Source organism: Aotus nancymaae, unplaced genomic scaffold (assembly GCF_030222135.1).
Source record: "Aotus nancymaae isolate 86718 unplaced genomic scaffold, 86718_ANA_hifiasm-v0.15.2.pri h1tg000064l_0, whole genome shotgun sequence".
Taxonomy (NCBI): Eukaryota; Metazoa; Chordata; class Mammalia; order Primates; family Aotidae; genus Aotus; species Aotus nancymaae.
In genome coordinates, this window is record NW_026988478.1 from 262,969 (window position 1) to 277,143 (window position 14,175).

At 55.3% G+C, this 14,175-nt stretch overlaps 1 protein-coding gene across 4 annotated transcripts in view; it reads right to left on the bottom strand.

Annotated features, from left to right (window-relative positions):
- The window catches only part of RASGRF1 (Ras protein specific guanine nucleotide releasing factor 1), a 128,699-nt gene that overhangs the window by 26,307 nt on the left and 88,217 nt on the right, over positions 1 to 14,175 (bottom strand). For all 4 annotated transcript variants that reach the window (XM_064366117.1, XM_064366116.1, XM_064366115.1 and 1 more), the window contains 6 exons: positions 12,495 to 12,620; positions 10,497 to 10,667; positions 9,517 to 9,623; positions 8,919 to 9,031; positions 6,774 to 6,834; positions 1,181 to 1,284 (listed from right to left, as the gene is read on the bottom strand). In XM_064366117.1, the coding sequence (XP_064222187.1) occupies positions 1,181 to 1,284; positions 6,774 to 6,834; positions 8,919 to 9,031; positions 9,517 to 9,623; positions 10,497 to 10,667; positions 12,495 to 12,620 (682 nt within the window). The remainder of the gene's footprint in view (positions 1 to 1,180; positions 1,285 to 6,773; positions 6,835 to 8,918; positions 9,032 to 9,516; positions 9,624 to 10,496; positions 10,668 to 12,494; positions 12,621 to 14,175) is intronic.

Here is a 14,175-nt window from a genome sequence, read left to right on the forward strand (position 1 = left end):
TAGTCACTGTAACGGCTGCTGTGTAGAATGAGGGAAGAGAATACCACAAAAAAAGGGGCGGATTAAAGGCTTAAAAAGCCCACAAGCCAAGCCACAGGCTCCTGACGTCACAAAGTGACAGGAAGAGGAGACCTCGGCAGAGTCTGAAAACACATCCCGCTTCTCCTCCTAGAGGGACAGATCCGGAATATCGGCTGCTTCTATGTCCGGGAGATGTCACAGGTCTCCAAAGTGCCAGCCCTCTCTATTTATGTGAGGCAGCACCCACGCTGGGGAGGGCCGTGAGAGTGCCAGGTGGGGCTGAGGTCAGAAGCCCCGCAGTGATGCAAATCAGGAGAGCCCAGTTTTGGGAAAGCACCCTTGGACCACTGTTAGGATGTTTACTGCAGCAATAAATATAAAAGTGAAGTCTGAAAACAGCCTCAGGGCTTAGTAACACGCGGTGGCAGAATGCTGCGTACTTATTAAAAATCGTGTTTACGGCCGGGCGCGGTGGCTCACGCCCGTAATCCAAGCACTTCGGAGGCCAAGGCGGGCGGATCACCCGAGGTCAGGAGTTCAAGACCAGCCTGACCAACATGGTGAAACCCCGTCTTTAAAAAAAATAAAGAAATAAAAATAAAATAAAAATAGTGTTTACACTGTTTTTAATAGTGTAATTAAAATTACATGTTGCCGTAGCGTCCGATGAAGGAAGAGGAATACAAAATTCTATAAGTAGAATAATTGTGATGGACACCAGCGGGGACTGAGGTCAGAGCAGACGACAGCAGGCCTTGGGACTTCTTCAAAGTCCTCACCTAACTCAGTTAGTCCCCTAACTCAGCTCCTGGAGGTCACTGGACCCACACAGGCGCCCACGCTCATGCCTATGTGCGCATTTTCCCACAGGTACATGCGAATACACACGTGAACACAAGCTCTTTTCTAGATACTCTCTAGCAGCTCTGAGTTAGAGATGCTTCCAGAAAAGTGTGTATGTGTGCAGCTGATAGGTAAGGGGAGAACCTGGGGGCAGGAACAGGACTAGAGCTTCTCCCTCATTCTGCCGACCCAGACACTTGTTTAAGCCGTGGAGGGTCCGTGCAGCTCTGGAAATTCACTGCACGTGCTTCCGGGGTGCTTCCAAGGCAGGGCCCAGGGAAGCGGAGGGCGGCGGGCTGGCGCCTGCAACACTTACTCATACGGAATCTTCTTGAAGACGAGGTGGTCCAGCAGGGTCAGCTGCTCTGCGATCTCCAGGGCCGAGTGGTTTTCAAAGGGCTCAGCCTTCACGCCTTCAGCCTGGTTTGGGGTTAGGGGAGCAAGGTTTTGAGTTAGGCCCACCTCCTGGATTCTCAGCTGCCTTGAATCTGGTGGGTGGGTGGACGCAGGGTGATGAGGGGAGATGGAGGGAAGGGCATGGAGGGAGATGGCCCCCATCCTGCTGTGCCAGTGTGTGCAGGCCAGTGCTGAGACCACCCTCACCCACCTTGCCAGGGAGCGACCATTACCCCAGCACAGGCATGAGACAGCAGAGGCCTCCAGAGGTGAACCATGGGCCCAAGCTGCGAAGCTGAAAGCGGGTGACTAGGGCCGGAGCCCAGGTCGTCTGACTCCAGGCTGTGCCTGGCCACTCCCTTCAGGGTCCGCCTGAGCCCACGACGGGCTCTACACAATTTCCTTTTGAAACTAGCAGGTGTGGCCTCCCAGGTGTGATTAGCTCCTGGGTCAGTCCTGGTCCAGAAGGCAGCTGTTTCGCCACAGTCCTGGGCTTCAGTCCGTGTTTCTGGTGTCCAGGGGCCACCCTCGGACACCATCATTAAGGGTGTCCACTACTTGGGCCCTTTGATCAGAGAAAATCCCCAGAGAAACGTTAGCCAGGGGACCGTGGTGGCCAGGGCAGCAGAGGGATGAGAGGTGGGCATAGGGAGGCCAGTGAGTTGGGCACAATCGTGGAAGGTCTGGATCCGAGTGTGGGGTGCTGGAGGGCGCTGGGGAAAGGGACCACTGTGTTGGTCTTGTGGGGAGCCTGTGTCCACCAGGGGATGTTAGGACAGGAATGCCCCCGCCGCCACCTCAGACCCGTCTGCGCCACACAGGAGGAGGGGTCAAACCCTCGGGCAGCAGGTGCTCCGTGATGACTGCCTCGCGCGCCTCATGACTTCCCTTTCTCATGCTCACTTCACCCTGCCCAGAAGTCCTGGGCTGAGCCCCCCCGCAGGCAGCCTATCTGCCTGGTTTCCAGGAGTGGAGGCCATCCCTCCTAGACTGTGTCTCCCTTCCCATTTCCTCTGCAGACGTGCTCTGAGGTCTGCGCCAAGGCCCTCACTACACACTGAGATAGGAAAGCAGGAAACGCAGCCCTGACCTCAGGGAGTCCAGCCTAAGGGGTTCCGAGTCATGTGAAAAGCAGGGACCGTGGGGGAAAAACAGCTTCTGTGTGTGTCTGTGTGTGTGTCGTGTGGTGTGTGGGTGGTGTGTACGGGGTGTGCAGTGTGTGCATGTGTATGTGTGGTGTGTGGTGTGTATGTGTGGTGTGGTGTGTATATGTGGTGTGATGTGTGTGTGGTGTGTGTGTTTGCTGGGTGTGTGTTGTGTGTGTGGTATCTGTCATGTGTGTGATGTGTGTTTGTGTGGGGTGTGTGCGTGTGGGTGATGTGTGCATGCGTATGTGGTATGTGTGGTGTGGTGTGTGTGTGGTGTAGTATGTGTGTTTGCTGGGTGTGTGTGGTGTCTGTGTGTATGTGTGGTGTGTCTATGGTGTGTGTGTAGTGTATGTGGTATGTGGTGTGTATGCGTGTGTAGTGTGGTGTGTGTGTGGTATGGCATGTGTGGTGTGTCGGAAATGTGTGTGTGTGTACAGTGTCTTGTGGTATGTGTGTGGCATGTGTGGTATGTGGTGTGTACGTGTGGTGTGTGGTGTGTATGTTTGGTGCGGTGTGTGTGTGGTGTCTAGTGTGTGTGGGGGGTGTGTGGGGGTTCTGGGGTGTATGTGTAGTGTGTGTGTGTGGTGTCTGGTGTGTGTGTGTGGTATGTGTGTAGGGTGTGTGGGGTGTGGTGTGTGTGTGTGGTGTGTGTGTGGGATGTGTGGGAAATGTGTGTGTGTAGTGTGTGTGTAGTGTGTTGTGGTATGTGTGTGGTGTGTGTGTGGTGTGTATGTGTGGTGTGTATATGTGTGGTGCGTATGTGTGGTGTGTATGTGTGGTGTGTGGTGTGTGTGTGGTGTGGTGTGTGTAGTGTCTGGTGTGTGTGTGGGCGGTGTGTGGGGGTTCTGGGGTGTTTGTGTAGCATGTGTGTGGTACGTGTGTAGTGTGTGTGGTGTGTGGGGTGTGTGTGTGGTATGTGTGTAGTGTGTGTGTGGTGTGTGTTTGTGTGGTGTGTATGTGATATGTGTGTAGTGTGTGTGGTGTGTGTGTGTGGTGTGAGTGTGTGTGGTGTGTATATGTGGTGTGCGGTGTGTATGTGTGGTATGTGTGGTGTGTATGTGTGGTGTGGTGTGTATGTGTGGTATGTGTGGTGTGTGGTGTGTATGTGTGGTGTGGTGTGGTATGGGGGTGTGTGGGGAGGGTGTGTGGGGTTCTGGGGTGTTTGTGTAGCATGTGTGTGGTACGTGTGTAGTGTGTGTGGTGTGTGGGGTGTGTGTGTGGTATGTGTGTAGTGTGTGTGTGGGGTGTATGTGATGTGTGTAGTGTGTGTGGTGTGTGTGTGGTGTGTGTATGTGTGGTGTGTATGTGTGGTGTGTATGTGTGGTGTGGTGTGGTATGGGTGTGTGTGGGGAGGGTGTGTGGGGTTCTGGGGTGTTTGTGTAGCATGTGTGTGGTACGTGTGTAGTGTGTGTGGTGTGTGGGGTGTGTGTGTGGTGTGTGGTGTGTGGTGTGTATGTGGTGTGTGTGTAGTGTCTGGTGTGTGTGTGGGCGGTGTGTGGGGGTTCTGGGGTGTTTGTGTAGCATGTGTGTGGTACGTGTGTAGTGTGTGTGGTGTGTGGGGTGTGTGTGTGGTATGTGTGTAGTGTGTGTGTGGTGTGTGTTTGTGTGGTGTGTATGTGATATGTGTGTAGTGTGTGTGGTGTGTGTGTGGTGTGAGTGTGTGTGGTGTGTATATGTGGTGTGCGGTGTGTATGTGTGGTGTGTGGTGTGTATGTGTGGTGTGGTGTGGTATGGGGGTGTGTGGGGAGGGTGTGTGGGGTTCTGGGGTGTTTGTGTAGCATGTGTGTGGTACGTGTGTAGTGTGTGTGGTGTGTGGGGTGTGTGTGTGGTAAGTGTGTAGTGTGTGTGTGGGGTGTATGTGATATGTGTGTAGTGTGTGCGATGTGTGTGTGTGGTGTGTGTATGTGTGGTGTGTATGTGTGGTGTGTGGTGTGTATGTGTGGTGTGTATGTGTGGTGTGGTGTGGTATGGGGGTGTGGGGGTGTGTGTGGGGTTCTGGGGTGTTTGCGTAGTGTGTGTGTATTTGTGTAGTGTGTGTGGGGTGTCTGTGTGTGTGTGGTGGCTGTCGGTGAGTGTTTCTTGGCAGAGCTGTCCTGGGCAGGGAACAGTGTGTACAGAAACCCAGGTGCAGGAGCACGGGTGTTGGGGACATGAAGGCTTTGGGGACGCAGAGAGGAGAATGGTAGGCCACTGAGATGCTGGGTTGTAGGGAGATGATCCAGGCAGGGGGTCCCCTGTGTGCTCACGGAGAGGGGACCCTCAGTCTCTGAAGCAGCTGAGTAAATAAACACAGGTGGGTGGCCCAGCCACCTTCCCATCTGAGGTTCCTGCCTGGTGCCCTGGGGCTGGGCCAAGGATGGCTGAACTGTCAGGGCCAAGGGTGAGCTCAAGGGGCTGGGTGGCTTATGGCCCAGTGGCCCCGGCGCTGAGACCCAGAGGCCTGCACCAGTACCAGAGGCCAGAAGAAAGCGTGTGGTCAGGGTGGGGTGGTTGGCTCCTTCTCCTCCCTTCTGGTGGCCTGGGAGAGAGGGTGGCCCTGGAGCAGAGGCCAAAACTGACAACTTCCTCCAGCTTTTACAGGCTTTTGAAAATCCTCACTGTCTCTAGTGAGGCCACAGGGCCCTCGCAGCCCGGATCTGCACCCCCCCGGGATCTGGGGACAAGAGGGGGCAGCTCGGCGGCTGTTTGTTCTGGAAGAACCTCATGCTGTTCACAAAGGAACAAGGGGCCCTCATGCTCTTGACAGGCAAACATTCCAGGTGGGACTGCTGGGAAACAGGGGCAGAGTGCGGCCGGCTCCCTTGAAGACAGCTGCCGAGAGGAGCACTTCTCCCTCGGGGTTTACTCAGCATTCTGGCCCCAAAGGGTCAGTCTGGAGGAAGCAGGGTCTGGGCACCGTCAACCTCCCTGCCTGAGGGGCACGTGTGGGTTCCTGGGGCCCCAGCCCTGCTGCGCTTCTCTGAGGGCAGAGTGTGGCAGAGTGCTTACAGCTTCACAGGTGCCGTCACCCCTTCCAGGAACCAGGAGGGGAACGTGGGAGGGGTGGGGGCAGCAGGGGCCCAGAACCCAGAGCCCCAAGTCCCCACGCTGGCTACTTCCAACAGACTGAAGGTCACTCAGCCAGCAAGGGGCTGAGCCAGCGTGGGACAATCTCTGCCTCTGGTGGGGTGCTGCAGTCAGAGTGAGTCTGTCTTGAGCATCCCTGGCGACCGAGATGCAGGGGCCCAGGGCTCTGGGTGGCTTTCCATTCATTCTGGGGTGCATATCACTGACTTGGGTAGCGGGACCCTGGAAGTGCATAAGACCATCGTCCCCTTACTCCGTGTGGAATGCCACTATTAGCTTGGATTTGTTCGTGGTGCTCACAGCTCTTTCTCTGGGGTCCCAGAATTTCTGGGCAGGTGGTGAGCTGCACCACGACTCCTGGGGATGAGGCAATGTGAATGGAATGTGGGAGTTCTCGCTCTGGAGTCAGCCTGACCTGGGGTGAATGCCAGCTCTCACACCGCCACTAGGGCCTCCCCTCCAGCCTTCAGAGGGAGCACGACCCCTCAGGCATACATATATGTGTTTTTGTTTTTGTTTGAGATGGGATTGGGATGGGGGGTGTCTCACTCCATCACCCAGGCTGGAGTGCAGTGGCTCAATCTCAGCTCACTGCAACCTCTGCCTCCTATGCTCAAGCAATCCTCCCACTTCAACCTTCCAAGTAGCTGGGATTGCAGGCATGCAGTGGGTAATTTATTATATTTTTGGTAGAGACGGGGTTTCATCATGTTGTCCAGGCTGGTCTTGAACTCCTGACCTTAAGTGATCTGCCCACTTCAGCCTCCCAAAGTGCTGGGATTATGAGTGTGAGCCACCACTCCTGGCCTCCCTCTCACATCTTAAATTCAGACATTTCAGACTCCAGAACTATGAGAGAATACTTTTTTCTTTTTTTTTTTGAGACGGAGTCTCGCTCTGTTGCCCAGGCTGGAGTGCAGTGGGCGACCTCGGCTCACTGCAACCTCCACCTCCCAGGTTCAAGTGATTCTCCTGCCTGAGTGTCCCGAGTAGCTGGGATTACAAGCGCCTGCCATCATGCCTGGCTAACTTTTGTATTTTTAGTAGAGATGGGGTTTTACTGTGTTGGCCAGGCTGGTCTTGAACTCTTGACCTCAGGTGAGCCACCCACCTCGGCCTCCCAAAGTGCTGAGATTACAGGCTTGAGCCACACACCCGGCCCATTCTTGTTTTAAGCTACCCAGTTGGTGGCATTTTTTCACAACAGCCACAGAAAATGAACACAGGTGATGCTTGTGCTGGGTCAGGTGTCCCGGGCAGGAGAACAGGGAGGAATGCGAGAGGGCAGGCCTGGCTCACCATCTGCGTGATCTCCTCTAGCGTGATCTGGTTGTCACCTGGGTCCTCCTGGGTCAGAGTCCTAGGCAGGAGCGAGAAAGCACAGTGAGCCCTCTTCACCTCTCGGCAGCCCTCCCCAGCTCAGGTAGCCCCGCACGGCCTGTGCTCTCATGCCCCTCTGTCCTCGCCCATCCCCACTGTCAGGAGCACCCTTTCCCCTTCCTCCTTCACGCTCTTTTTCCTGATGGTCCTGATCCTCCCGCTGTAGGAGGTGCCCTTCTGGGGTCCGTTCAGCCCCGGGGCTTCCTGCATCTGGCTGTGTGGGAATGGCCTTTCTGCCACCTCAGGTAGGGAGCCCTTGAGGGTGGGACGGTGTCTGATTCAGCCCCATGGCTCTGGTGCCAGCATGGGACTCGACATTCGGCAGGCGCGCCTGTGAGCACGTGGATGGCAGGATGCATGAGAGGACCGGAGCACAGGGAGCGGGGAGGCAGCGGCACGGCGGCCACAGGCCCAGAGGAGGGACTGCCAGATTGGAGGTGGGAGAGCAGAGGAGAGTGGTATCCCCGGTGGGGACTGAGGGTGGACCCTCAAAGCCAGGCCAAAGTGCCTCATGCCCCCGGCGATGGGCTCAGAGCCGCAGCTGGTGAGTGCCGGCAGAGGCTGCGGACACCGGAGAGCTGGCCCTGGGCTGTGTGGGGACAGTCGGGGCTCTGCAGACTTGCTGGGGCTGTGGGGAGCAGCTCTCCGGAGCAGCCTGGCAGAAGGCAGGGTCATGTATATCTTACAGCTGAGGAAACGGCGCCTCAGGGAACTGCCTCACCTGGGGCCCCACAGCTGGGGCACGGTGGGCCCACGCTCCAAACCGGGGCTGGGAACTCTAGAGGCAGCTCTTTCATTGCACCCAGGGAACAGGCCCCCTCCGAGGGTGGCTTTGATCAATATGCTGGGTGGGGGGCTCTGCACACTCCTGAGGCCTCCCGGCAGGACTGAGTGGTGGCTGTGTGCACGTGTGTGCGTGCAGGTGCATGTGTGCATTTGTACGTGTGCATGTGTGTGCACGCGTGCACATGTGTATGTACGTGCATGTGCATGTGTGTGCATGTGTATGTGTGCATGTGTGTGCATGCATGCACACACTCCTGCCTCTGTGTGCATGTGTGCTGGTGCATGGGCATCGGAGGTGGGTACTGAAGATGGGGAGGCCGGAAAGAGATTCTAGACTGTGAGCCTGAGGGAACAATGGACCCCAGCATGGGACCTCGATGGCCTGGCTGGGGAGGAGAGCTGGGGACCCTGGTTACAGACAGGCTTTGGTGGAAAGTCTGGGGAGGCTGGGGCCAGGCAAGGGGTGAGGAGGAGAGGCGTGGCCCAAGCCCTCATACCTGGGCTGGGCTGGGAGCAGACAGGCTGAGACTGTGAGTACCAACCATCCACCTAACAACCTGTAGAAGTGACACCCACGACCTCACCCCAGCCTTGAAGTGGGCGTTGTTCACCCACTTTATGGATGAGACTCAGAGAGGGGACTGACCCCGGTCACATGAGTCACTGGCTGAGCCAGCTCAGACATGGGGCTGCCTGACCCTGATCTCTGCCAGGACAGGGAGAAACAACTGAACTGAATTCAATTCGGCAGACACTCCGAGTGCCTACAAACCAGGCCTCGCCAGCACTGTTTAACACATCTCTGCAGTGAGGACAGCATCCTACACCCTGTACCGTCCAGTGCGGGAGCAGCTAGCCACATGCCAGGGGTGAAGCTGATGCTGCTGGGCTCATGTCCCTGAGGAACTGAATTTCACATTTGATTTCATTTTCATTAAGATGTAAATAGCCTTGTGTAGCTAGCGCCTATCATATTGGATGGCACGGGCTAGACAGGGGTTAGCAGCTGTAGACACACGTGGAGAAGTGTGCTGTGTTCTTCCTTCAAAGAGATCAAGGACTGGTGCACGGTGGGGAGCGGGGAAAGGACAGACGGACCACCCAGCCCTGAGCTTGCCCCTAAGAGCTCACCTCTACCCAGCACTGCTGCTTGGGGCTGTCCCTCCTGCCAAGGGCCCTCTTCACCTCCCTGGCCTCTGACCTGCTCACGTGGAGGCAGAAGGCAGGGCTCCTGTCCCAGCAGGCAGGCCTGAGCCAGGAAGCACGCACCGCCTTTACCTGATGATGTTGGCCGCGGCCTTCCGCTCCTGCGTCAGGAGCTCTGGGTCATGCATAACTTCTTCCAGGAAGCCGATCACCTTGCATTTGAGCTCATCATTGGTCTCAAAGTCCTGCCGGGAAAGTGTGACGGGCGGCTCTGGTTACCGTTTTTGAGCTGCCCTGCAGTTTGCGCCCAGACAGAGGAGGGAGCTGCAGTCTCTATCCTGCCTCATTTCTTTTGCTGGCTTCCTGGCAAGGCACGAGAGGCTCTCCAGGCCTAGAGAATCTTAGATACTAAGGCACTGGGGCCAGACCAAAGCCCATCCTTCAGCTGGCTGTACCCCCGGGCCAGGGAGGCAAACCCACCTGTACCCCTGCTACAGGCAGGGTGGAAGACGGAGGCCCCTTATCCCTTCCACGTCCTTGGTTCCCCCCTAGGGAATCTGAGCAGGCCCTCTTGGAACATCAGGGTGGCACACTTGAGCTCCCTCCCTCCCATTGCCCCACTGTCAGCCATCAGCTCACTCTGCCCCCAGCTGCTTTTGGAAGGCAGCTGGTTCCTGGGGCCAGTGCCCGCTGGGCCCCAGCAGCCTGCCCAGGGAGGGCTCCCACCCACCTGAGAGTGCTTGGACACCCAGTGGCGGAGCACGTTCAGGACACGATTGGTGGCTGCTCGGCGGATCACAAACTCCTTGTCTCCATTCCTCTGGTCTGGGGGGAACCCTGACGGGAGAGAGGACAGAGGAGGATGAGAAACAGGGCTTGACACTAGTCTGGATGTGCCTCTCGGATCTGGCTGAGCTGGGGTGAGAGGGTGATGGGCAGGGGGATAGTAACATATTTAACAAGTGTCCGCCCAATAGCTCAGATGCCATGTCTTCTCAGGGGACACAGTCCATGCATGCCCAGCCTGTCCCAGACCCCTGCATCTTTCAGGAGCTGCTGGAAGGTTCAGGTAAGCTCCCAAGACAGAGCCACGCAGGCCCTCCCCAGGAACCAGAGCTCACGGGGGCCCCTACTCCAGTCTCTGCTCAGGAAGTGGAAGGTGGGAGCATGGGGGGGCCAGAGGTTCCCATGGGCAATGGGCTTTATGTTGAGTAGAAGTTGGCCAAGTAGCAAAGGGTGACGGGTGGGATGGAAGGGGCCTCCAGGCAGGAGGGTCAGCACTGGCAAAGGCCTGCAGGGTGGGAGTTTGGGGGTGGGGTGGACGGCACTCAGTTGGGAGCTGGACGAGGAGACAGGGTGGGCTGTGTCTCGATGCGCAGTGACCCTGGCTCCAGGAGTGGAGTTCAGGCCCGGGGTGTGCGCAGAGCCCCATCAGTGGCGGGGAGGTGGGGGTTGTGACCCAGCACCTCCATAAGTAGAAGGCGGTGCTGAGGTCAAAATAATGATTCGGGAAACTTTGTGTCTAGTGAGCGAGTGTAACCGATTGAAGCAGGGAGCTCCCCAGGGGTGGGCGCTTTAACAGGACCCACCGGTGCCATCGGCAGCGTGCCCTAAACGCCCAAAGCAGAGCAAGTCCCCGGAGCCACGCCTGCTATCACCTGCCACCGGGGCTGACCCTGGGGAGGACCCTGTGGAGACCGCCCCGCATACCTGCACTGGCTAAGGACATCCTCCGGTACTTCTCCTTGTTTGGGGCGCCCTCGTTGGCCCCCGCGGTTGCTATGGCAAAGGCGGACGCGGCCGACAAGGCACTGCGGTTACCGTCCAGTTCTCGACAGGAGGTCATGACGACTCCATTGTTATAGGAAAAGAGCGGGAACTCTGCGGAGAGGAGGGAACCAAGCCTCAGCTGTCCCTAGTCCCAGCTCCTCAGGCTGTGCGAAAACCAGGGGTCGCAGGCTGTCTTTAGGGCACCAGGCATGGGGGGTGGTGCTGGTGTGTGTGGGGGTCTCTCTGGGGAGAGTCACGCCCCCACGTCCTCAGGGCTGTCCCAGGCGGGGGAGCACGCTCCTGCTTCAGAGCCCCCTTCTGAAGAAGGTCTCAGTCACCCTTCCATCCTTCTGCTGCTCTCAACCCCTTCGCCTCTCAGGTCCAGCTGGGCACGCGCCGGCCCGAGGGCAGCGTCTTGAGTTTTCTTACCCTCTCATCTATTTGAGATTAACGCATAACCTGTCCAACGTCATAACAAGTCACACTGATGGGCTCGTGGGATGGAGACAGGATGGCTTTTGGAGCCCAGCCACCTGAGCTGAAATTTCCCCCACCCCCTACAAGCTGTGTGACCTTGGGTAAGTCACTTCACCTCTCTGAGTTTCAGTAATCTCCTTTGAATAATAGGGAGAAAACTTCAAAAGGTGGATATGAAGATTAAAGGTGATGACGTAGATGGAAGTACTTTGTATTAGGTAAAAAGCTATATAAATGCCACGTACAGGACTGCTATTAGTAATAATAATAATAATAACTTTTAGTCATAATGATAGTAGAAACCTACTCCTGAAACCTTTGGCTTCATCTTGTAAGTCTCTGGAAAGCAATCCAGACTACTCTAGAAGAAGTAGCAGTATTGATGCTGTGAGGCACAGACGATGCATTTTTAGGACTCCAAGCTTATTTCTGCAATTTGGCTCCCCGTGAGCTCTGCCTGTGTCTGAGCAGCCGTGACCGACTGCAGTGCCTCCAGGCAGTTTCTCTCTAAAGCTGCGTGACCCTGTTACCTATGGGGTTTCTTTTTTTTTTTTTTCTTTTTTTTTAATTTATTTATTGCATTTTAGGTTTTGGGGTACATGTGAAAAACATGCAAGGTTGTTGCATAGGTGCATACGTGGCAGTGTGATTTGCTGCCTTCCTCCCCTTCACCCATATCTGGCGTTTCTCCCCATGCTATCCAGCACAGTTTACAATAGCAAAGACCTGGAACCAACCCAAATGCCCATCGATGATAGACTGGACAGGAAAAATGGGGTTTCTTTTGAAGGCCTGGATAGTGGGGAATTCAGGCTGCCGGCTGCCGTTTGCACGTGAGAGCAGGTGCATTGGAGAAGGCTGTGTCAGGAGGGGCCGCCTGGGAGGTGAGTCCCCTGGGAGCTCCCTCTCACCATCGGGTATCTGAGAGCCCCCTTGTATAGGGGAAAGGGCTTTATGAAAACCAGAGACCAAGACGGCTTCTCAAGGACCGTTCAGGGCCAGGAGTCTGAGACTGCGGGTGAGCAACGTCACCACCTCTTGGAGTCCTTCCCCTTATTTGAAAAACCTGGCCTTTCTCCAGTCATCAAGGTGATGAAAGGGACCTGCGCAGAGCCTGCTTCCTGAGAGGCACCTTCTGAATCAGGATCTTCCATGGATCTTCCAGGATCAGCCCTAGATGCTGAGCCTCCCTCCCCTCCTGTGCTGGGTGGGCTGAAGGCAGTCTTGTTTGAAGTTGGGAGGGTGACTTGGTTGAGTTGAAGAGCAGGACCTACCCAACGTCCCAGTGCCCACAGCCCCTTCCCCTGGGGTGGGGGAGGGTTATGAAATATCAGAAAAGTTACTGCTTTTAGGCGTCACTCATAAAGCGTAAGGGATGACACCCACTTGCCTTCATTTACTTGGCCTGCTGCCCTCTCCCAAACTGGAAATCTATTTGTGGTTTCGAACTGGTGATTGTACCTGAAGAATTTTTGCTTTTGACTGATTTGGGTGTTGTCGGAGATTTAGTTGGTGATGTTTCAGTATCTCCATCATCACTCTGGTTTTGATCAATATCTGACTCCTCTCTCACGGAGACTTCTGAGCCTGGGAGAAAAGAAAGAAAGAATTTTAGAGGCGCGGTGGCTAACGCCTATAATCCCAGCACTTTGGGAGGCCGAGGCGGGTGGATCACGAGGTCAAGAGATCGAGACCATCCTGGTCAACATGGTGAAACCCCGTCTCTACTAAAAAATACAAAAATTAGCTGGGCACGGTGGCGCGTGCCTGTAATCCCAGCTACTCAGGAGGCTGAGGCAGGAGAATTGCCTGAACCCAGGAGGCGGAGGTTGCGGTGAGCCGAGATCGCGCCATTGCACTCCAGCCTGGGTAACAAGAGCGAAACTCCGTCTCAAAAGAAAAAAAAAAAAAAAGGAAGACTTTTACTTTTCTCCATTTTAATTTTCAAATTTAAATATTTGATTTTAAAATTGATGTCTGTAGTTTACTGGGCAAAACAGAGTCAGCTTGGGAGACAGCCGCTGAAGAAAGTTCAACAGCTTTGTTTCCCACAGGACTTATCAGAACCTTTCTCCTGCTAATGAGCAGTCAGTCTCCAAGGTGGCTTTTGCTCCACCAGGCTTCTCAAACCTTACCAGACACACCCGGGGGTCTTGCTAGAATGCGAATTCTGATTCAGGGGTCTCAGGTGGGGCCTGAGACTCTGCATTTCTAACAAGTTCCAGGTGATGGCCATGTGGCTGGTCCACGGACCATACTTTGAGTAGCAAGGTCTCTCTCTCTTTTTTTTTTCTCCTTTGGTGAAGCTTCTGACTTAAGGTGACTGCCATCTGTTCCAGTTTCCTCTGCTTTTTACCTATTGTCCCATGCCCTGGTCACTCTTAAAATGTCCTGGGTTGGTCAGTTAATTATAGAGGCCTCCAAATCTTGAGAGACTCATGGTTCACACACCCTGGGGAAGCTGATGAATAATATTAAAAGCTGAGGTCTGGCACAGTGAGGTCTTGGTCAGAAAGCCTTACGTGCTCTGTGCCTCAGTTTACCCACATAGAAAGTGGGTGTAGTTGCATCTGACCTTCTTTAGAACCCAAAGAAAGCCACAGGTCTTCTCTTTAGAATGTCCACATGCTGACGCACGCGTGTACACGCACGCGCGCACACACACACACACACACACATACACACACACAGAGTCTGGCACACAATTAGGTTCATGGGCTCCTGAATCACTCGTCAAGAAGCCTGGTTCAGGACGACTTCTCAGGACTGCCTTGAGTTACATTTCAGAATGTGAAATTACGAAATTTCTGGTAGGCCATTTCCTTGGCTGCTGACTGTGCCACGGTGAGCGTTACTTGGTATGAACCTGATGGAGGATTTATCTCGCCCCAGCTGTGCCCTCTGCTTGGGGGGTGCCCTCTGCCTTCTCTCTTGCCAGCTCAGAGGAGAGAAACCCTTCTCTTGAAAGCCTGGGGCATCTGACCAGCCCTGGGTTGCACGTGGGTGTGTGCGGTGTGCACATGCTCTCGTGTGCTCACCGGGACAACGCTGGTGGCATCCAGCATGTGGTCTGATCTGGCTTAAGGCAGAACCAGATCTGATGCTTTTAGAACGGTCAGGAGGAACCCGAGAATAGGGAGGC